At 58.5% G+C, this 22,622-nt stretch overlaps 6 protein-coding genes across 6 annotated transcripts; 2 read left to right on the top strand and 4 right to left on the bottom strand.

Annotated features, from left to right (window-relative positions):
- Positions 1–121: 121 nt before the first annotated feature.
- On the bottom strand, positions 122–561 carry SPRG_16074 (hypothetical protein; the record flags this gene model as incomplete). Its single annotated transcript, XM_012355299.1, has 1 exon — positions 122–561. A coding segment is annotated over one exon (440 nt), but the record flags the coding sequence as incomplete, so codon positions are not given.
- A 1,160-nt stretch (positions 562–1,721) lies between these two features.
- On the bottom strand, positions 1,722–5,513 carry SPRG_16073 (TKL protein kinase; the record flags this gene model as incomplete). Its single annotated transcript, XM_012355298.1, has 20 exons — positions 1,722–1,778; positions 1,837–2,497; positions 2,545–2,708; positions 2,773–2,865; positions 2,920–3,018; positions 3,065–3,262; positions 3,312–3,410; positions 3,458–3,556; positions 3,604–3,702; positions 4,022–4,120; positions 4,172–4,270; positions 4,321–4,419; positions 4,463–4,564; positions 4,612–4,710; positions 4,758–4,856; positions 4,906–5,004; positions 5,048–5,146; positions 5,200–5,298; positions 5,354–5,446; positions 5,490–5,513. 20 exons carry the CDS (start codon positions 5,511–5,513, stop codon positions 1,722–1,724), a joined length of 2,580 nt encoding a protein of 859 aa, XP_012210688.1.
- Positions 5,514–11,724: 6,211 nt separating this feature from the next.
- On the top strand, positions 11,725–12,515 carry SPRG_16072 (hypothetical protein; the record flags this gene model as incomplete). The annotated part of the gene is made up of 1 exon (XM_012355297.1): positions 11,725–12,515. The coding sequence occupies exon 1, from the start codon at positions 11,736–11,738 to the stop codon at positions 12,513–12,515; it is 780 nt and encodes a 259-aa protein (XP_012210687.1). The 5' UTR covers positions 11,725–11,735.
- A 137-nt stretch (positions 12,516–12,652) lies between these two features.
- Positions 12,653–14,005, bottom strand: SPRG_16071 (hypothetical protein; the record flags this gene model as incomplete). Its single annotated transcript, XM_012355296.1, has 8 exons — positions 12,653–12,765; positions 12,812–12,943; positions 12,996–13,086; positions 13,149–13,251; positions 13,302–13,632; positions 13,679–13,777; positions 13,820–13,863; positions 13,896–14,005. The coding sequence occupies 8 exons, from the start codon at positions 14,003–14,005 to the stop codon at positions 12,653–12,655; spliced, it is 1,023 nt and encodes a 340-aa protein (XP_012210686.1).
- Positions 14,006–14,185: 180 nt separating this feature from the next.
- Positions 14,186–19,396, bottom strand: SPRG_16070 (hypothetical protein; the record flags this gene model as incomplete). Its single annotated transcript, XM_012355295.1, has 4 exons — positions 14,186–14,739; positions 14,790–16,428; positions 16,452–17,167; positions 17,212–19,396. The coding sequence occupies 4 exons, from the start codon at positions 19,394–19,396 to the stop codon at positions 14,186–14,188; spliced, it is 5,094 nt and encodes a 1,697-aa protein (XP_012210685.1).
- Positions 19,397–20,914: 1,518 nt separating this feature from the next.
- On the top strand, positions 20,915–22,050 carry SPRG_16069 (hypothetical protein; the record flags this gene model as incomplete). Its single annotated transcript, XM_012355294.1, has 2 exons — positions 20,915–21,352; positions 21,628–22,050. The coding sequence occupies 2 exons, from the start codon at positions 20,915–20,917 to the stop codon at positions 22,048–22,050; spliced, it is 861 nt and encodes a 286-aa protein (XP_012210684.1).
- Between the last annotated feature and the right edge of the window lie 572 nt (positions 22,051–22,622).

Here is a 22,622-nt window from a genome sequence, read left to right as displayed (position 1 = left end):
ACTGTGGACGGTCACCGAGCCTTTGATATCAATTTGGCAAACATGCAGCATGGAGGGTGCAGCACGGAGGACGCAGTCGATGCTTGCGACAATACCCATGGCATCGCCCCAGTCGGAGTACCGGACGCACAGCTTGCGCAGGCGCGGACACGCAACAAGTGCATCACGAAGCGCAGTGGCTTGGTTGGGATCGTCCAAGTCGGGCATTGGGTCCAACTCGACCGACGTGACGAGATGGGCGATGGCGCTGACGTAGCTCCTCCACTGCGCCATGTTGCCGACGCTGACCGACACGAGCGGAGTGAACGATGTTGCGATAGCGTACGCAGCAATCGACACCGGGTCAACTTGGTAGTGCTGCAAGATGCGCGCGTCAAACGACATGGTCAACCTGGAAAAGCTCGAGAAGCTGCAATGAGCCGTGCCGCCTTTCTTGCCCCACGTCCGGACGACCTCCATCGCGGGCGTCCGCTCTGGAAGGACATTTAGAAACGCGTTGAGTGCAGGTTGCGACGGGATGTACGCTGCAATGTGCTCGATCGTTTCCAGAGCCACACGCATCGAAAGACCGGATGGCGAATCGACAAATGAAGAGTCGGAGATTGGTTGCTTGGAGCCTGCTGTTTGTGGATGAGTGAAGGTACCCAGTCAAAACCTTCACTCACTGGACGTTACGCGCACGCCCGACGGTTTGTCAGACCAGGTGATTGAGCTCTCACGAGTTTGTCGCTCTTTGTCTTCCTCCATCAAGACCGAACATGGAGGTCTTCCAAGCGAGATGCGGGTGCGAGCGAGTGCCGCAAGTTGTCGGCGACGACGTCCCTGAACGGGATCGTGTCGTTGAGCCCGACGTTGGACCAGTGAAAGACACGCGTGGTCGCCGGCTGTTGAAGCCACGCGCGTCAAAGTAGCGCAAGCTGTCGAGCTCGATGGATTCAACCGTGGTCGACGCCGCCACCGCCAATGCGTCGTGCTGGGCGTCTGGCCTTTCACGCGAAGGAATGACCAGCAGTCAGCAATGCCATCGTCTAGCGATGCATGCGCGCGCCAGTGCAGTCCTCTTGGCATGACCGGCTGTGCGCCGGAAGCACCCCCAGCAGCGTCCAGGGGTCGTCGGTCCATGGGAAAAACGCCGCGATGATCTCGATGGTAGCGATCGCGAGCGGTGATGAGAGCATCGTAGGTTGCGAGCGTGTTGCGAAATGACGTCCCGACGACTATGGTCAAAGGGCAGGTCAAAGGGCATCATCCATCGATGGAGACAACATCTGCGCGTCTGCATCTGGTGGTGTGCATTTTTTGCCCAGATCTGGCATGGCACTACGCCAGTCGCACCTCGGAAATAAAAGTGAGGGAATCCTCATGCACTGCTCGGCACCCGCGGCAATGATGGCCTCTGGGCGTTCCGTCAGCGAACAGATCGATGGAGAGTCGGTTGTGCTTCTGCTCGATCCGTTGCGGTATTTGCATGGCCATTTCTACGGTAATTGGTGGCTCCAACTCTTTGACGTAGTGTGTTTTTGGAACCCGCGTACTCGACAACGATGGTCGACTGGTATCGCAGCCGTTGAGGTTCACACGTTTGATGAGCTTCCAGAGAACCATCTCTCACGACGTCCTTGAGACAGACCCCTTCATATCGCATAAAATCTCAGTGGGAGGACCTTGAAAGTCGGATGAAATAGTACGATGGATCCAAGTGGCTAATAGCATTAACACGATTACGCCGCGCGCGCGAGATTGGCGAGCGGCACCATGGTCATGGCCGCGAACGACGCCTAAGAAGATAGAATAATCAAATCACAGGATGCTCGTACACTAGATAAAAAAGCCTACGGTCTCCCAACTTCTGTCTATAAATTTCCGCGACTGCGCAATCTGGCCTTCGAGGCACTTGACGATCTCCTTGGCCTTGGGGCGCGACGCTGGGTCGTGGCGTAAGCACGCTTCCGTGAGCTGGCGGTACCACTCGTCGCACTTGGCCGAGAGCGTTGGCCGGAGCACGCCGTTGCGCACTTGGTCGATGAGTGTCATCTGCCCGAGATGCACGTTCCAGTACGGTCGCTGGTACGTCTCGAGCTCCGTGAGGATGACGCCGAACGAGTAGACGTCGGCGGAGAAGTCATAGTGGCCGCCGTCGAACACCTCGGGCGCAATCCAGTGCCACGTGCCGACCGCCGACGTCATCGTGTGGATGTCGTACTGCCGCGAGATGCCCAGGTCGGCGAGCTTGATGTAGTTTTTCGAGCACAAGAGCACGTTGTCCGACTTCAAATCCCGATGCAGCAAGTTTTTGTCGTGGAGATCGCAGATGGCATTCGCAATGACCCATGCGATCTGCAGCGTAGAGAACTCGAGCGCGACCGGAAGACCGTCGCGCTTGCGGTTGAGGTAGTGCCGAAGGTTGCCGCTGTTCATATACTCGAGCACCATCTTGGGCTCGTTCGTGTGCAGGCCGTAGGCCGCGAGGAGCTTGATAATGTACGGCGAATTGCACCTAGGGGTAGGGGAGGTTAGGGTACATCTTGTTGGAGCATTTTGTACCGAATAATGTTTTCAATCTCAATCTCCAACGCGGCAATACCTTCCTTGTCAAAGACCGTCTTGATCGCGACTTCGGTTGTTTTGTAGAGCCCCTTGTACACGATGCCTTGGCCGCCGCGACCAATCGGCTGCTCGGACAAGAGCTCGATTTCGTCGAGCTCAATCTAATCCATCAAATTTCCCATGAGCATCGTCGATCGACAGAAGCGAGTTGAGACATGCACGTACTTTGGGCGCCTCGAGGACGAGAATGCTGTGGAGTTTTTGGGCGATTTTACGGTAGCCGTGCTTGATGGCGACCTGCAATGGCGACTCGCATGCCTATATGAACGTATTTTTCAGATTTTCGCGCCATTTTACGGGCTTTTCGCGTACCTTGTTCTCGATCGTCACGTCCGCGTGCGCCTCGAGGAGGAGGTCAACCATGGGGTCGTCGCCCTTGGAGCTGGCCACAAAAATCGCTGTCCGTCCGTCCTAGTCCGAGGTTGGGAGCGGATTAAACAAGAAAAAAGTGAGGTACCTTGTCGGTTTGGTTGACATCGGCCCCGCCTGCCAACAGCATCTCGACAAGCACGCTATCGCCGTTCATGGTAGCGCGCGCAAGCGGCGTGTAGCCGTGCGCGTTGGCGCCGTTGACGTCGGCGCCCGCCACGAGCAGCATGCCGACAATGCCCTTGTGGCCCGCGGTCACGGCCAGTAGCAGCGGACTCTGTCCATCCTACGCTCGCATGAGCACCCCATCTATGTACAGTTGGATGCACACGTACGGTGCCCGGGAGGTTGACGTCGGCGTTGCATGATAACAGCATGCTGGTAATGGCTTCTTGGCCGTTGAAGGCGGCCATGCAGAGCGGTGTCATGCCTCCCTAAAGTGTGAAGAAATCGTAAGGGCGACGAGGATCGATGTTGGTACCGGTGGTCCTTGGTTCACATCGGCCTTGGCTTGCAGCAGCGTAATGATAGTCGGGAAGTGGTCGAGCTCGATGGCGGCAATGAGTGGGCTGCGGCCGCTCTACCCCGCAACATCTCGGTCACGAAGGCTCTGGTGTAAAATCGCACCTCGTCGCACTTGTTGACGTCGGCGCCCGCGTCACTCAGCGTGCGCGTCATCTTGGCGTTGCGGCTCAGCACGGCCGTGAACAGCAAGCTCTCGCCATTCTAACATGGACAAAGTTTGTCCAACTCGATAGGTCGCAAACCTCGTCGTACCGAATTGATCGTGTTTGGGCTCACGCGTTCGTGGACGATGGTATGAAACACTTGATCGAGGTCGCCTTGCCGGACTGCGTCGACGAGCTACGCGCCACATGCTATCTATCAGTTCCTAGATGTTGTGAAAAAGGCTACCTTGAAGGCCATAATGTCCTCGAGGATCGCGCTCACATTGTCGTGGTTCTTCTCCTTGGCGAGCATCAGCGGTGTCCTCCCGGCCTAGCATAGAAGAGTACATCACGCCGCCTCGTACACTCGCACGGACCCTGGACTTGATGTTGATGTCGGCGTCGGCTTCGAGGAGGAGGGTCACCAAGGGCGCGTGTCCCTTCTCGGCTGCGATGTGCAGCGGTGTCTGACCTTCCTACGCCGCGAGCCATTTATAAAAACAAAGGACTCGAGAACAACAACATACATGATCGGTTTGGTTGACGTTGGCGTTGGCGCCAAGCAGCAGCGACACCACCGCAGCGTGGCCCTTGACGGCTGCCAAGTGCAAGGGCGTCCATCCTGCCTGTATAAACACTCACTAAGTCGCCGAGACAAGGCCGTGGGATGGAGGACCTTGCTCGTGGTGTTGACATCGGCGCTGGCCTGCAGTAGGAGCGATACCACGGCCGCGTACCCATTACAGGCTGCGACGTGCAGCGGCGTCCACGCATCCTACTCGATGATCAGCACTCCATTGTACGATCGATGCATCGACGCACCCCCTTCGCTGGTCGACGCGCGCGTGGGCCGCGATCAGCAACGCGACAACGGCGACGTGGCCCTTCTCCGAGGCCACGTACAAGGGCGTCCATCCTGCCTGCACACCACATAAGACAATAGTGTCCATCATCGCAGGCTGCACACCTTGTCGTTCTTGTTGACGTCGGCGCGCGCATGGAGAAGGAGCTGGACGACACTGTCGTGGCCGTTCCAGGCGGCAATGTGCAGCGGCGTCTGGCCCACCTGTCGGTAGATCGGTTGGCTGACAAGAAAAGGGAGATGATGCGTACAGTGTCGATCTCGTTGACGTCGGCGCTCGCGTCGAGGAGGAGTGAGACAACGCGCAAATGGCCCTTGACCGCTGCCAAATGCAAAGGTGTTCGATCCACCTGCCATCACGGCGGCTCGAGCCTTGCTTGAACTGTATTGGCTTTGTACCTTGCTGATACGGTTGATGTCGGCGCGGGCTTGGAGCAGCAGGCCGACGACAGCGGCATGGCCGTTGAAGGACGCGATGTGCAGCGGCGTCCATCCGTCCTAGGCAGGCGCGGTGACGCCAGCACGACTGTAGGATGCATACCCGTCGGCCCTTGTTGACGTCTGCGCGGGCCTGCAATAGGATCGCAACGACCTTGTCGTGGCCATACCAGGCTGCAATCAGCAGCGGCGTCTGGCCCACCTACCCAAGCACAATCATCCGTCGCTGGAGCGCGCAACTCGATGGCATCGTACGCGATCGCTTCGGTTGATGTCGGCGCGCGCCTGCAAGAGCACGGAGGCGACGGCGTAATGGCCCTTGGCCGCCGCCAGGTACAGCGGCGAATGACCTTCCTATAGCACACACGCGCAGACGTCGATCATTGCGCGGTTGTCGTCATCATCGTACCTCGTCAAAGCTGTTGGGGTCGAGGCCGGCGTCGAGCAGCTTGGTCACGTCATAGAGGTTACCGTCCTTCGCGGCCTGCGCCAGGCGCACATCCTGCGTATCACGCGCGTTAGCTACGCCGCTACTGCCTCCATACCTTCCGAGACCAGAACCATGACATCGTGCTAATGACTGTCGAGCGCACACGCCGTGTCATCCGGATAATCCACCGCCGCGTGTCTCTTCCCCGGCTTAGTGACATGTGGCGAATCTATCACCTAGCGTTAAGGACATTTGGCGATTCAGCAGCAAGTGATATACTCGTGGGATGGTTCAATCCGACTGAAGCGCCGGAGACGACGACTCGCGGGCGACAGAGAGGAGACTTACGCGGCGACGGTGTCGACCACGTGACTTGAACTACAACGCTATCCTGCAGTATAAAACCGCCAGCGCCTGTCCGCAAACGAGTAGCCATGCGCGTGAAGCGAACGCATCCATCCTGTGGCACCAAGTACGGGCGCTCGTATTTGATGCTGCGTGCTTTAGAGGACTGGAATAGCCGACAGAGGGAAGCGTGGACCGGGATTCGAATGCATACTGAGGACCGTAGGCCACATCGCTCGACGCAGCAAAGTCAGTCACCGCAGTGGTAGCGTGGTCCGGCTCGCGCCAGGAAATTCATCAAGTCGAGAACAAGTCGTCGGCGCCGAGGGAATCTCTGCTGCACGCGCGCTCGAGAGACCGGCAACGGGAAAAAAGGTAATCGCCACACACGAGCAGTTGATACTTTGGCTTGGTCTCGAAGCGTGGTTGGGATACGCAGCAGCCACGTGATAAACGCCTTCTATCACCTTTTGGCCGAGGTCACTAAAGCGGGGTGGCCGAATTTTTTACATCCCCATACATTCCGCCCCTGTGGCGCAATAAAATATCAAATGTGGGCGGTCGGGGACGGACTCGCCTCGGCGTCACCGCGCCAGCGTCATTACTGCGCGCTGGCGTCACGGGCCTTGCCTTCAAGTGCGTGTGCGAGGGAGCTGTCCATTGAATCGGCCGAGTCGTCGTGGCTTGGTACGAAGACGTGTGCCTGCGACGCCTGCGTGCTGGAAACGAGGCTGACTAGCATCGGCGTGTCCACGCACCAGCAAAGCGCCCCGACCTCTTGCACGTAGATTAGTAAAAAGGACTAGGCAAGGAAGCGAAACGCTCGAATCCGGTGGTTACACGTGCGCACGACGTCACGTGATACAGAGCATTTGCAGCCGCACGATTCGACCAGCTTGTGATACAGCATGTGCAACCCTGAGCTACATCCCGAGGTATCTCGGGTCGACATGCAAACGCAGTTAGCTATGCAAGAGGCTTGGAAGGGCGCAATTGCACAGACGTCCCTTGCAAGGAGGAGCCTCGGACGAGGTAAATGCGCGCCAAATTCAACGACGAACGCGCGTTCGTTGCACATCCCCGAGGGAACGGCGTGACGTGGATTTGAAAAGAGATGGAAATGACTATTGACATGTCACATCTGATATCGAGATGCCCGTCGGTCCGTGCAGGCGGTCGTCCCGTGACGCTGTAAAAGGACTCGGCCTGCCCGCGAACCTGGGGAGGGAGACGAGCTGGACGTGCCACACAGCTAGAGCTTTTTCCTGCACGAACGACTGCACTCGAAGCATTGAACTGGTGTCAGAGGATGTATTGCCAAGCGCGAGCACCCCAGTCCTCGATACTATACGGCTGTCCATGGCGCGGAATCATGGTTGACTCGGGCGCATGATTGCACTTTAACTGCTATTATCTTCGAGGTCCTAGAGTCGGGTCGAGATACTGGCTTCGTTCATGACAACTCGTGTATTTGGATGGAATGTGCAGCACTCGAAAGAGCGTACTGGTCGTCTACCTTGCAATCCAGCACCTTGTGTCGGCCGAAGCTTGACGCGCATGATTGCAATGAATATGCATCGTCCCGACAACGCTCGCACGCATGGCCTCGTCGTTCGTATGCCTCTGGTCGCATGAGGTGCCTCGCCATCACGCGTGGTGGTGGTCGTAAGGGATGGTATCAAGACTTGGTAGTTATCGACAGGCCTTTGGTGGTCGTGGGCTCATGCATGCGCCATGTGCAATGGAGGACTGCCTGCCAGGTATCCGGATACTGAATACTCGGTTTCAGCGAATGAGCTTGCCGTAATCGTGTTGACCTACTGAATTTCAGCCAATCCAGAGGCTGCACGGCTGTGACATGCCACCGACACGCTAAGAAGGATGCAAGAGCGTAGCGGCGACGCTCTTCTGGCCGCAGCCCGCCGAGGCAGCGCGGCCTCTCTCCAGGCCATCCTCGCCTAAGGCATCGAGCCTGGTGCGGCGCTCCATGTGGTACTGATGCGCTCGCCCTATCTGCTCTGCATGACGACGCATCGAGCCACCTGGGCGAGGACGGTGCGTCCACGCTGCACGTGACCTCGCTGTCGCGCAGTGTCTGCTAGCAGCGGGCACCGACGTCAATCGACCTGACGTGGTACAGCACTTGGCCTTGGCTTGTCGGGGCGCTGCGTAGCGCCAGCATTCGCCACTCTACCGTGCTGCGTTCCAGGGCGACGAGGCCTCCTTCACCTAGCCAATGCCAACGTCGACCAGCTTACAAGCGTACGATCATGACAGTGCTGCTAAAAGCGATGATCAATGGCCGTAGCTGGACGAGACACCGCTCATAGCGGCGGTCCAAGAGGGACACGTGGCGATCGTCGCGGTGCTGCTGGCGCCAGTCGACGCGACCAATTGTGTGCTCAAATGTACATCTCGTCGATCGAAATCACTCATGATGGCAGCGTAGTACGGTGAAACTGTGTTGCTCTGGGTGGCCGCGTGGGGGCACACTAACGTCGCCGGCTTCTTGCTGGACGCCGACGCCAGCGCGCCCTTGCGCATGCCGGTCGGCTGTAGCAGCCACCAATCCAGTACTCACCTCTTCGATTCTAGCTGGGCCGGTCGCCGTTTCTTGCCGCCGTCCAAGGCAAGGCGTTAGACATTGTGGAGCGCATGCTGCAGAACGGACCGCTCGACAGAGAGGCATGTCTTGAAGTCTGGAGCCGTAATATCTTTCAAAGGAGCGAGCGAGCGAGCTAGGATGCCCGCGAAGCTGCGTTGCGAGACGGTTCGGATCCGAGGCTCGTGACACGCCTCCTGCACGCAAGCGTTCGCCCGGTGCGCCGAGGCGGCTGTGCTCTGTGCGAATTCAAACGGTACGTAGACGCACTGGGAAACGATGAAAGTGGTTCTGGTGACGCGCATACCAACTGACGCGGTGCGAGTTTCAACCAAGCGGTTCACGCTCATGTCATGGCGCCCAGACCTTTACCAATGCTTTGCCGACCATTTTGCGCGCGTGACGTCGATTGTGCGGACGCATTGTTTTGTCGGAGGTTGTCACCCCGCCACCCGACGGCTCGTCCTACTGAAGTGGTTGTCTCCGACCACGCATTGATCGGTGACGCATGCAGCAGGAAAGGTCCCGGCCTTTCTGGGGCCGCCGCGGTGAATTTATTCAAAGCGATCAAGCCGCATGGCAAGGCGCAAGAAAAAAACAAGTGTTTTCTACGTGGTCACTTTGCCTGGTCCACGCACACGATGAGGTAGGGACCAGTGTCCGGGCGCGATGGGTGAATTTAGCGCTGGGCGGCCAAAGCAGAAATGCTTGGCGCCGTCCCTCCCCCCCAATTTCTATTTTCTAAAATATTAGTCTCCGAGTCGTCCAGAGCGGGTGATCGGTTCCGATAGACCGTCTTCGGGCGTGGTGCGTTGATCAAACGCGTGCCCTTGCTTTCGGTGCCAAGCGAATGGCTTGTTCCATGCTGACGTGAGAAGACGCCTGCGGTGCAATCCAAACAACAAGGCGATAAAGCGCTATAATCTCGCAGAAAGCAGATGTATTGATTGAATTACGCGACGATGGCAGGATGAGCCCGAAACCCAATAAACCACAACTTTGAGTCTTTGAGAACTGAGATCCTTCCAGACGATCGCCCTGGGAATGGAGCCGTAATCTGTGTCGAACGCGACTTTTGTCAAAGCTGATGAGGTCCCTACGTCTGTCCTACCTGGTGCGCACACAGACAGCAAGGACGCGGCAACTACCCACTCTTCGCTTCTCGAGGGTCTTCTCAACTGGCCAACGATGCATTGTAGACCCTTGCATTGGCTGGGGACCGCCACTGCTGCGGGGAAGCACGTTCTAAGGCAGTACGAGAGGGACGAGAGTGATCTTCATACATCTGCGTCGTTCCGTCTTCGGGCACCTTGAGGTGCCATCCGTCGTTGTTGTTGAAGTGAGTCTATTTAGATATAATTTACACTGAACTGGAATTGGTGGTGGACTATCGATTCCAAGGTGCTACGACGAGCCGGCCGCCGAGAGGCTTAGCCGAGCGGGAGACGTGGCGGTGCCATCCGTCGTCATAGTGTACTGACCATCGATGCACTACCAGCCATTTGATTGGCTGGACGCTGAAACGATGGGGCTGGTGGGCGTGCGGTTCAGCGGTTGCTATCACGGAAACGCCTGATAGCCTATCAGCTGATATGGTTGTGGCTCCAATTCTGTATTAGATTGACAATAAATCAAATGCAAGAAGACTTTATCGGTCAGTGACCATGCGCAGACCACCAATTGACAACATCGTCCAAAACAAAGGTCCAACCCGCTTCATTCGAGCATGGTGCTTACGTCGCGTCTACCAGCTATCAGGTCGATGAGAATGGCATGAATTGATACAGACAAAAAATAGATGATGAAATGCACCACAGAGATGATCGCTATCAGATGTGTAATGCGATCATTCGTGTGCTCAACACGCCACGCAACCTCGCTTCGAGTGCTCATTTTCGAATTGTCTTCCATGCTCTCGCATTTGCTTCTCGCTACGCTCGCGGCCGGTGCCGCTGCCACGACCATCCTCCGCACTGGCTGCGGTGACGTCGGTCCCGCCTGGACGGTGGTTAGCGACGACAACATCTACACCTCGCTCTCGTTCGACGGCTCCACGCTCTGCGCGATCGACACCTCCGCCAACTTTGTCTGCACGACGCCGGCGACGACGCCGCTGACCTGGTTTATGGCGTACAGGAACGTCCAGAGCGGCTTTGTTGGCGAGAAACTGGCTGGCGTTGTCTCGAACGGAGAGCACTACGCGACCGACGCGTTTGGCCCGGACGCAACCTACGCCATCTCCCCTTTGCCCGAACCAGCCACGGCGACGTGGGGCGACAAGGGTGTTATTGGCTATACGACGGCAACGTCCAGCATGTTCTATTCAATGGACGGCAGCAATGGCTTCCTCGATGGCAAGATGGTCGACCTCGCGGTGAGTGGCAAGACGCTCTACGGCATCGATGCATCCGGTGTGCTTTCCAAGGGGTCGCTCCCAACGGGTGAAGTCTTGACCGCGTCGTGGGTACCGGTCGCAGGTGCACCGACGCTCAGCGAAGTCTCGGTCGGCGGTGGTCGCGTCTGTGGTGTCACCAAGACCGACAAGACAGTTGTCTGCTCGACCGATGACGTCAACTGGACGACGCTGCCGGACGCCAAGTGGGCGCACGTCGCTGTGTTTGGCAGCACCGTGTTTGCCACCGACAGCAGCAACAAGCTCAGCTCGTACATGTTCAAGTAGGTAGTTGTAGCGAGTAAATCTCGTTCAATCTAGACTTGCTTTGTTGTTTAGCTTGTCTTTCAGTCTTTTGCGCCTCATGCCTACGAGGAAGTGCCTTTTGGTACTTTGTCCGACCTCGGGCACACGCTCACCGCAACGTGGTAGACAACATATAGGTCCTCTAATAGGATTTATGGACGCAACTGGGCCTCGTTGTGCATTCACAACACCACTTGGAGAGCCGACTACTCTACGTGGAACGCTAGTCAATTCTTATCTACCACCGTGTGTCGAGAAGCAAAGACAGTTGTCATCGTGCACTGGCCATACAAGACGTTCAGCGTTTGACATGTGAACCGGCTGGACGTTGGAATGATAGGAGTGCGTTACGGGGGTCACTATCGCGAAACGCCTCATAGCCTATCAGTTCATGCCTGTAAGCCACTGCGAGACTGCATTGGATCGACGATCGAGGCGCAGAATGCAAGAAGACGATTCATGGGCGACCATGCTTTGATGGTCTATGTGATATGAATTTGAAAACACTATTTGACACGAGCATGCAATATTGTACTACCCGGCACCGAGTTAGATATGCTGCGTCAGCTAGCTATCAGGTCGATGAGACATGCGTGCCGACATCCCATCGCACCACAGAGATGATCGCTATCAGATCAGATGCCTAATGCGATCATTCTTGTGCGCAGCACGCCACGCCAGCCGTGTTTCCAGTGCTCATTTTCGAATTGTCTTCCATGCTCTCGCATTTGCTTCTCGCTTCGCTCGCGGCCGGTGCCGCTGCCACGACCATCCTCCGCACTGGCTGCGGTGACGTCGATCCTGTTTGGACACCGGTCGACGACAAGAACGTCTACACCTCAGTCTCGTACGACGGCTCCACGCTCTGCGCGATCGACACCTCCGCCAACTTTGTCTGTACAACGCCGGCGACGACGCCGCTGAGCTGGTTTACAGCCTACAAGAACGTCCAAAGCGGCTTTGTTGGCGGAAAACTGGCTGGCGTTGTCTCGGACGGCAAGCACTACGCCACCTACGCGTTTGGTCCGGACGCAACCTACGCACAGACCGATTTGCTCGGCCCAGCCGTGACGACTTGGGGTGACAAGGCCATTATTGGCTCTACGGCGACAACGGACACTGGGTTTGATACTATGTATGATACAGCGGACACGAATGGCTACCTCGATGGCGACATGGCCGTCCTTGCGGTGAGCGGCAGAACGCTCTACGGCATTGACGCATCCAGTGTCCTTTTCAAGGGCTCGCTTCCAGTGGACGATTCCATGACCGCGTCGTGGGTGCCGGTCGCAGGTGCACCGACGCTCAGCGAAGTCTCCGTCGGCGGTGGTCGCGTCTGTGGTGTCACCAAGACCGACAAGACAGTTGTCTGCTCGACCGATGACGTCAACTGGACGACGCTGCCGGATGCCAAGTGGGCGCACGTGACGGTCTTTGGCAGCACCGTGTTTGCCACCGACAGCAGCAACCAGCTCAGCTCGTACACGTTCAAGTAGATATGGGTATATCCAATCAATGACAAGACTTTACTCTTTGGCTTCCTTCTTTGGCGCTGCTTTTTCTCCGACTGCGCCTTCTTCTCTCGATAGCGCCGCAGCTCCTCCCTAGTTGGCATGAGACACCTGGCGGCACATTAAAGGTAGTAGCACCGCTTCTGCCGGCGCATGGCATCGATGGCGGGCGCTGGAAACTTCTCTTCTGCGTCGTCCTTCTCATCTTCGAGAACGTCCGTACCCAGATCTGGGACTACCCACACGTGTGTCTCTACTGCTGCAAAGCTAGTTGAATTTACGGTTGGGCGTCGGCGGGTAGAGCTCGGCCGTGAGTTTGAGCCACATTTTGAGCCGCTTCTCGAGACTGCCGTCGTCAAAGTCCTGGGGCCGACTGCCTTTTGGCAACCCAATGTCTTCAAACGAGTCGGCGCCTGCGTTGTCGCTAATATCATCCCCTGCTCCACCTTCCATCGAGAGTCTTACCAGCAGGAACAAAAACCGCTTTGGCGGGGTCGACCTCCTTGGTCGTCTTGCCTTCCGTGTGAAACACATGGGCGTTCACACACGTCCGAAACTAGTCCCATAGCTCCATCAATACGCCAAAGAGTCAGACTACTGCAAGGAATGGCGATGGACCTGAGCGCCGAGGGTCTTATCCTTGAGGCTCGTAAATTGCAGCGTCGCACCAAACGTGTGGGCGAGGTACCGCAGCGCCTGCACGATCCCCTTGCGCTTGACTCTACTCACCACCCTCTCAATACCAGGGTACGACTGCCTCCATCATCGCACCCGTCTTCGTCGCGGAAGGTATCGAACTTGGAGCAGACGATGAGCGTTGGGATCGGCAGCGGCGCCACGTCCTTCTTGTCGGGGTGGGCCGGGCCGTACCGAGCGATGGCTTCGCCCTTGAGCTTCTCGACTGCACTGGCGTTGGCTGGCGCTTTAGATGCAGCGGCTAGCACGTCGGTAGTGACCGCCTTGAGGAGCGTGAGCCACTTGACGAGCCACGGCACGGCGTCGCCGGGTGTCGAGAGGTCGACGACGACCATGAGAACGGCGTTGGCGACGCGGTCTGGCGACAGCGGTACGCACACTAGTTCCTTGACGCGCTTGGTCGCCGCTACACCAAGGGTGACTGCGGGCCAGAGACAGACAGGCAAACGCACCGAGCTCCCAGATATGCGCGACGGTCTTGCGGTTGGAGCCAGGCACAGCGCGCCGCGCGTAGTAGTAGTCGAGCGCTGCCGTGGGCTTGGGCTCGTCGACTAGCCAAAGCGTTGACCTCGGCGCAAGAGGTCGAGGCGTACCTTTGGTCGGGTTGCGGAAGTACATGATGAGCGACGACTTGCCGCTGTTCTTTGGGCCGACGACGAGCGTGTGTACGAGTCGTCGCCTTCCTTGCTGCTGCTATCGGACGGCTCGTCGCTGTGATCCATGGCCGAGAGCACGGCGAAGATGTCCTTGCCGCTGGGCGCTGCTGCCTTGGCCTCCATCGCGCCTCTTCAAGATCGCGATCTTTGAATTTGACGGTTTTTGACATAGATAGATAGATAGATAGATAGATAGATAGATAGATAGATAGATAGATAGATAGATAGATAGATAGATAGATAGATAGATAGATAGATACCGGTACATCCATTGTTCTTGAAATGCAGTCTTGTTATGCAAGGTTAGGAAATGGATAGCTGAGCGAGTTCCTGCGCAGTGAAGTGAACGCCGAGGTCTGCCAAGTCGCGCTCGATCATCTGCCACACGCCGCGTCGTTCGTCGCCGGCGACCGTGGCACGCGTCAGGTACGCGGCTGTTTGCTTCTTGCGCGCGCTGGCGTGTGTTGCCTGCAGCTGCTCGGCCGATACAAAGTAGTTGCCTTGGTTTGGATTCGATGGACAGCTACGCACATGGTTGTGGCAGGTACCGCTGTCCATGTCGTGGTAGACGAGGCAGTTGGCGCAGAAATTAGTGCTGCAGTTGGTGTTGCCGCACGTGACGCACGTGCAGCCGGAGAAGTCGAGGAATGCCGCCTTGCATTTCGGGCAAGCGAGCGTCAGGATCTCGTTGCAGATGCGACGGGCGTGGCCGGTTACCGTCTGGTTCGCGCTGAGCTGATAGAGCTGGCAGGTGACGGGCGGGTGCTCGTCGGCGGGCGTCGCCAACTTGTCTGAGCACGTGATGCAGTAGGTCTTCTCGCAGTTGTCGCACACGGCGAGATATTCTCCTTGCTTTCCTACACACGGCGCGCCATTACGAGGTGTCCTTCTTTTGTGGGTAGAGTACCTTTTTTGTACTCTGCAATGCGGAACACTTGGTTGCAACCCGGCTGCGGGCACAGCGAGAAGGCGTCTTCGTGCTGCACGCGGTAGAGCTCAACGGCCTTCTCGGCCAAGCCCTCGAGTTGCGACGGCGGCACAAGCTTGACGCAGTCTTCGACACTCAAGGCAGCCTCGCACCCGTCCCGAGGGCATCTCAGCGGCAGCTTCGTATCCTGACTCCCAAACATGGGCAGGATGCAGTCGGTGCAAAAGGTGTGGCCGCACAACGTCAACTGCGTCGTGGTTGCATCCACGTCGCAGAGGCACAGCGGACACTCGAGCGCACTCGTCGAGACCGTGCGGGGCCCGCTGCGTTTTGGGAACAAGACGCCTTGGAGGGACGTTGTAATGGCCAGGATGGCGTCGCGTGACCCCGAGAGGTACAACTTGGCGCCGAGGACGTAGTGATCAAACGCACGCGCACACACGGATGCAAATTTGAGCGACTTGATCTTGCGCTTGTCCAGCATGAGCACATGGTCGATGACCTCCAGCGCGGCAAACTGCTCGAGGAATCCGATCATCGCGCGCTTGGCCTTCTGGAACTCGTCCTCGAAGCCGTAGACGAAGATTTGGCCCGTGCGTGCGTTCCAGTGCACGTAGACGTCGTTGGAGAGCTCGCCGAGAAACCGGCGGCCCGCGCCCGAGAAGAGACGCTTGATGTCCGCGTGCTTAAACTGCGTGCACTTTGTGATCTCGCCGAGCTCGGCTTGAATTCGCCCGAGGGTCAGGCGCGACGTGCACGTGAACCGGATCGCTTGGAAGATCGTTTTCGTCGGCACCTCAAAGACAGTGACACCCCGCCGCCGAGCGTCCGTAAGCACCGGTGCGAGCAGATTGGTGCGCTTCTTGAACACTTCGACGTGCATCCGCGCCACGTACGTGTGCTCGAGGGCAAGCCGGATAGGCTGCCCGCACGGCATTTCCGCCGGTGCCCACGCCTGGAGCGCCGACGTGTAGAGAGCCTCGAGCGCCGCCGTGTCATCGCTGACGATGTACACACCCGCGCGACCAGCGTCGAGAAAATCCGTGGCCACAAAAGCAAATGGCATGCGCGCCAAAACGGAGCCGAGCCGCCGCGCCCGCACGGCGAGGACGCTCTCTGCCGAGCTGACTTGGTCCGCAGAGCTGTTGACAACGCGATCGATGCGGAAGCGCTCGTGCGGCATGGACGTGAGGCGCTCCGTGAGCACGACCTCGTCCATGGCGGGTGGGAGACCGTGTACGGCGACAAGAAACGATGTAAAATCGGTGCTGAGGTTGAAGAGGTACACCTTGTTGGCCATGCGCGTCACGGGTGGCAGTGGCTTGAGCCCATTTGGTGGTGTCTTGGCAGGCGTCTCCGATGCGCCTATCGCCACGGCGCGCGATGCCTCGGGCAGAATGGTTCTGTACTCGAGTAGAAACCGGTTGGCGTCAGACGCCGACTTGAACCACACCTTGACGACGCCTTTCGAGGCAGCGGTGGCCCAGGACACTTTGATGCGACTCGATGTCGACTGCTGCAGGCCGGGCTTGGCCATCGCCTTGCCGGCGCTCACTTGCACGTTGCGCCCGGCGATGACTTCGCCTTGCAGCCGCGTGAGCACTTGCTTGGCGACGGTCTTGTCGTAAAACGTAGCGCGACGGATTGGTCGCCGCCGTTGACGACTTGCTGCTCGAGCGCGCGCAGAATCGGCTGGGCGCAGTTGGCGGCGGCTTTGGCAACAAAGGCTCGGACATCGCGCCGAGGCATCGTGGCGGGGAGCTGGCGCACATACACCGTGACGTACTCGTCATCAAAGAGCAGCTCGTTGACGACGAATCCAGCGCCGAGAACGGCGCGCGTGCCGCCGAGGTACGTCTGCTCTGTCGTGAGCGCCAGCATTTCTTCCTGGAACGGTGCGACGAGCGCATCAACCTGCGGCTGCAGACCGCGCGCAATGGCCGGCGTGCAAAACGCCAGTAGCTGACCCTTGTCCGGCACGACGTGCAGCGTACACCCGAGCTGGACTTCGAGGGCTTCGAGGTTGCACAGCTGCTTCCCCACGAGTTTCTTGAGCACGGGCCCGGGCACGGTCAGCACGACGGTCGAGATGGGAAGCGCCGGCAGCTTGGCGCTGACGATGCGCGCGAAATCCGGGCTCTCTGAGGCGAGCCACTCTTCGTCGACAGGCGTACATGTCACGAGGAGAGCGCGGCCGGCGGGGCGGAAGATCTTGTCGTAGACGATCCAGTCTGGTGGGACCCCGCTCTGGATCGCGGCCTCGATCGGGATCGTGCCCACGACGTCGGCTTCGACGGCGCAATACTGGAGCATGTGGCTGCGGTCTCGCTTGAGACAAGCCACGTGTAAAAAGTACCCTAATACACGTCACCTCAGCAGGCATCAGCGACAACGAGGGTACCGTAAAAGACGATGCGCCGCAGGTCGCTGTCCGACACGGTGGCCGTTTGCGGCTGCGCTCTCCAAACGTCCAAGTCGGCGACTTGGCCCCGCAGCTCGTCTTGGAACGCGACAGCAAGGCCGAGTGCCTTGTTGTTGAGCCGGTTCTGTTGACACCACTTTTGCGCGGCGATCTTTTTGGTCCGGAAATTGCTCTTGGTGGCGCTCTTGGGCGGCGTTGGCACCGACTCGCTGCTGTCTCCTGACGAGGCCTCGGACGAGCACTCGGAGCGCGTCTCATCGGTGTTCCCATCGTTATCGTCGTCATCATGTTCATGGATGGCGGCGCGCGGCTGTCCGTTGAGCCGGCGCAGATGCCCGGCCGTGAGCGCAACCACAGGTGTCTCGTCCGAGGGCTCGACGACGTCTCGCACGGGCGTGTCGTTGACTTGCGTGACGCCCTTGAGGACATTGCGGTATTGCGCCAGCGCCCGCACCATTGGCACGATATCGCCGTCGGTGGAGACGAGCATCGGGTGTGTCGACGGCTTCTTCGTCTTGTCGCGCCACGCAAACATGTGCGCGACCGATTGAACCGCCGCGACCTGCAGCGCTGCCTCGCCATGGCCCTGTGCACAGCTCTTGACAAGCATCCGCACGAGCTCGGGCGGCTGCTGCAGCGTCGTGATCGTTGTACCGAGGGCCGTGACGCGGCCGCTCTCAAGCGCGCCAAGAAACGTCAGCTCGCGCTCCGCGGCCGCCATGGCGTCGGCGGGCGGGGCCGAGAGCCACTCGAAGCATTTTGGATCGATGCCGAGCCGGCGCAGCGTGAGCACGGCAAGCGCCAGCGGCTGTCGAAAAATCTCGGGCAGCGTACTCGTCTCCATGAGCTCGAAATCGTGCTCGCTGTAGAGCCGGACACACGTGCCAGCTTGCGTCCGACCGGCGCGGCCTGCCCGCTGGATCGCCGAGCTCCGCGCGATGCTCTGCACTTTGAGCGACGCGATTTTCCGCACGTGGTCGTAGCTCACGCCCTTCTTGAGCCCGCTGTCGACGACGTAGACCACCCCGGGGATCGTAATCGACGTCTCGGCCACGTCCGTTGCGAAGAGCACCTTGCGCTGCTCGGGGGTATGCGCGAAGGCGAGCTTTTGATCCGCCGGGTCCTGCTTGCCGTACAGAGTGCGCGCAACAAGGCCCGGTTCCGGGTGCTTCTCGAACACGTCGTGGGCCCGCAACACGTCGTCTTGGCCAGGTAGAAAGCACAGAATGTCGCCTTGTGGGCTGTCGCGGTGGAGCAGTCGCGCCATCTGGGCCATGTAGGTGGCCATGTCTTTGGTGCCGTCGGGCGTCGGCGTGTACAGGACGTCGACTGGGAACATGCGCCCCGGAATGTCCACGATCGGTGCACCGCCAAAGTACGTCGAGAAGAGGTCGACGTCAATGGTAGCGGACGTGACGACCAGAGGGATCGAGCGCCAGCGCGCGTCGTCCGACTTGAGCGACCCGAGCAGCAAGTCGCACATGATACTGCGCTCGTGTGCTTCGTCCACCACAATCGCGCCAATGCCTTTGAAGAGCTCGTCGTCTTGGCGCATGATCATGTCGAGAAGGACACCTTCCGTGATGAACTCGATGCGCCCACGCGTGCGACACTGGCGCCGGCCGCCGACACGGTAGCCGACATCGCCGCCCACAGTCGCGGCCTTTTCGTAGCCGCCAGCAAACTCGAGGGCCACGCGCTCCGCGAGGGCCATGGCCGCGAGCTTCCGTGGCTGTGTCACGAGGATCTTGGTACCTGGGAAAAGCTCGGCGAGATATTGGGGAATTTGCGTGCTTTTGCCCGAGCCCGTTTGGCCCTGCACGACCACGAAACGGCTCTGCGTCACGGCGCGCTCGATCGCGTCGCGCTTGGCGTACGCCGGCAAGCGCTGCTGGAAGCGGTACAGCTCGCGCTTGCGCCGGTACTTGTCGTCTTTCGTGGCCATCGAGAAGGTCGCTTGGATGTCTTTGAAGACGTGCAATTGACTCTCGAGCTCTGCAACGGCGGCGTCTCGAGTCGCATCCGGCGTCGCACGTGTGCGGTGCAAGAGACGTTGATGGTCGGCCACTGCCTTGGCTTCGCGTTGAAGAAATTTGTGTTCTTCAGTGGACGACGCCGACTTCGCCATGCCCCCAAGCGACCGAGCGGGAAGATGAACCGTCATCGGCGGCGGTGGTACCATCGCTCGTTGTTGCGTCTGCCTCGGTGCCGCAGGCTGCTGTTCCTGACGAGGCGCCTGCTGTGTGGCTCGGGGTGCAGATTTTTGGCGTTGCACTGTCGGCGTTGCCGTCCGTGGGGCCGATGCAGCGGCCTCGTGGACGGGGCCATGGACTGGGTAGACGGCGGGTATCGTATGGTAAAATGTACACGCGGCTCCCTTCGTGCATGGCTTGCCCAGCGCGACGCTAAGACAGCGGATTTTGGTATGGTTCTTGGGGCACGTTCGCTGCACGCAAGCATCGTCCGCGGCACATTTCTCGGCTTGTGGGTGGTTCCACGTGCACGTGTGGATGCGGGCGCAGGCACCCTTGTCCTTGCACTCGCCGTTGGCCATGTCTTGCAAATTGAACAATATATCGAGATGGGTTGCACCTCGGCCAAATCAAAAGCCGTTTCTATACAGTAATTTGCAAACCGTCAAAATGCTGGACGTGTCCTTCGTGAAGAGACCGCTAGCCTTGCATCGCATCTGCACAAATCGAAGGCGAACGACAGAGAAAATACAAGTGTGCGAAGGACCGCCCCGTTCTACGTGCTACTGGCGATGGAAGGTCTCTTGACAAAGTTTCGGGCGCGTATTCTCAAGGGTTGGTGGTGGGACTGTGGCACGAGCAAGAGCGACTGCGTCCTCTTTTAGAGCTACCAGCCCGTGGGGGAGAACCTGCTGTTTCAGCAGTTGCAGTGGAACCGGTTTCATCTACAAATTGTATCATGCTGCTGGTTGGTTAACGTTCCATGCATGCGTTTCACTATAGAAAATATATATATTTCCGACAAGCATTCGTTTCACTACAGAAGAAATATTTCCGGCGAGAACCATTGCTTGCATCGAGTATGTCATCATGCGTGATGACCTTGGTTTAACATATGGCCTTACACGGCGACGGGCGCCCCTACTATGAATATAATAGTACTGGTAGGACCTCCGAGTATAGAGACCGTCCTCGAGCGTTCATCCGTGCCAACTGACGTTTCCGATGCGGAGATCCAACTTGGAATGCGAGATGCATCCGAAAAGTTCGTTTCAACTCCTTGAAGGCGCAACTTGCACTCAGTGGAATCGGCGGTGGAGGGGGTGATGTGCAGAGTGACCATTCGGGTGGTGAAGTGAGGTTGGTTTCAAGACTAGAGGCCACAAGAAGCACAACTTCTTGACTTCGTGGACGTGGGCATGCCTCCAGCAGCTGCTTGTGCCCCATAAGAGTTGCTTGTGAACCCCATGGCTACCTGGGTCGGTAAAGACAAAGGTGGAGCTCCAATTCGAGAGGACGGCTCAACACGGAGATCTTCCGGCGTTGAGTCGGCTCACCCACCGCAGGTTTGACTCGACTGCATCGATGACCCACACCACTGCAGGAAATATCCAAACGAGCGTTCCAACGTGTCCAACGGCGTAAAAACTATTTATCGATCGATGGCGACCGGCTGCCCATTGTTTCATTTGCTGGGTGCCGAGCGAGCGATGAACGTGGACCTGCTCGTCAACTGCCGCGACGGAGACTTCATGGTCAACGAAGAGGCCAAGAAGGAGCTTCGGAAGCAGCTGCGTCAGTTCCGCGACAGGCTCGCGACCGACGCGACGCCCGACCTCGGCACGCACCGCAACTTGATGGAAGGTATTGTCTTCTTCGTCGTTAAGGACGCGGTGGGTGACAGCGTCGCGTCGTTTGACGACGCCCTCGGACGCATCAAGGGCCTCAAGGGGTACCTGATTGGGGCGAAAAATAAGCCCGGTGAAGGCTTCTTGCGCTCGGTTTCTTGGGGCATCGAGGGCTTCAAAGTCTTCAAGAACATGGAGACGCACTACCAAGCAGGCGACGACTTGGCCAACTACGTCCCCCTCGTCCTGTGCGCCAAACAAAACTGGTCGGCGCTCGCCCTCGTGCTCATGGAGTCGATCGTGTGCTGCCTCGAATGGCTCCACCGCACGCTTCGTGTGTCACTGCACAGCGGAGCCCGTCCGGCGCCAGCTACCTCGGCACGACAGCCAGTAGCAGCAGCTAAGCCCTTGACGACGACGGCGCCACTTCGTATACAGGGCCGCCACCCGCGACGACCACAGCAGGTCGCCAGCAGCTGGCAGGTCGCCCTCTTGCAGCGCCGCCGCAACCACCAGCCGTGACTGCGCCTCAACACGTGGCGGCATTAGGGCCACATCTGGCCGCCGCGGCTCAGATCACGGTCACAAGAGTCGCCGAGCTACAACAGACCGCCAACGACGTCATCCAAGAGCTGCGGAAGCGGAAGAGCCTCAACTTGCTGCCACGTTACTACCTCCGATGCAGCCGCGGCAACCAATGTGCGACACCAGGTTGCAACTATGCGCACTCGGCAGAGGACATGCACATCGTGGGCGTCGCCCGCGCCGTCGCTTTGGGCGACAGGTGGAAGGCAACGAGGTGCGTCCATCAGCCCAATTGCCGCTACGACACACGGTGCGACAACCAGCACGAAAGCGATGACCGAGACGCCATTTTGCGTCTGCAGAACGTCGCGAGGGAGATCGTACGTACCAGCTATGTGCGCCTCGGAGAGCTCTACGTCGAATTCCTCTCAGGCGAGACCGTTGCTGTGGCTTGTCGTGTGCGGGAGGGTTAACCTCGCGCCGGAACTCCGACTAATCCAACAAGCCTGCATTTGTATTTCTGTTGTACGAGTGGTGACAAGGACAGTTTACTCGATCTACGATCTCCACAACGCGACGCTTCCAAGTCCAACAAGAGGGGCTGCCTCCGAGTTGGAGTCGCATTGCTTTTGACCCCGGCGACCAAGGGAATAAATAAGCTTATCTATTCCCTTGCCGGCGACCAAGATAGGCAAGCCCCTCTTGGTACGCAGGATAGGACAATATGTATGCCATCCACCCGGTGGAACCTCAAGATGAATGAAGACAAGGCGGAAGAAACGCAGGTATTCAGGTCAGCGCAGGTTGACGCGCCGACGCACGCGGCCTCTTTGGCGTGGCACACGACCAAGAAGCTCGGCAGCCTCCTCGACGACGCGGCCGATCTGCGCGCTCGGAAGCGACTGGCGACAACGGCGTTCAACAACATGTGGAAGATCTGGATGCGTCGAGGCCTCATCTCGGAAGGCAACCGTGTGCGGCTGTACAAGTGCTACGTGCTCCGGTCCTTTGTACAACTGTGGCACCTGGCCCTGACGTCAACGAG

Source organism: Saprolegnia parasitica, assembly GCF_000151545.1.
Source record: "Saprolegnia parasitica CBS 223.65 unplaced genomic scaffold supercont2.226, whole genome shotgun sequence".
NCBI classification, from domain to species: domain Eukaryota; phylum Oomycota; class Saprolegniomycetes; order Saprolegniales; family Saprolegniaceae; genus Saprolegnia; species Saprolegnia parasitica.
The sequence above is the reverse complement of the archived record's forward strand: the minus strand, read 5'-3'. Positions and strand labels throughout refer to the sequence as shown.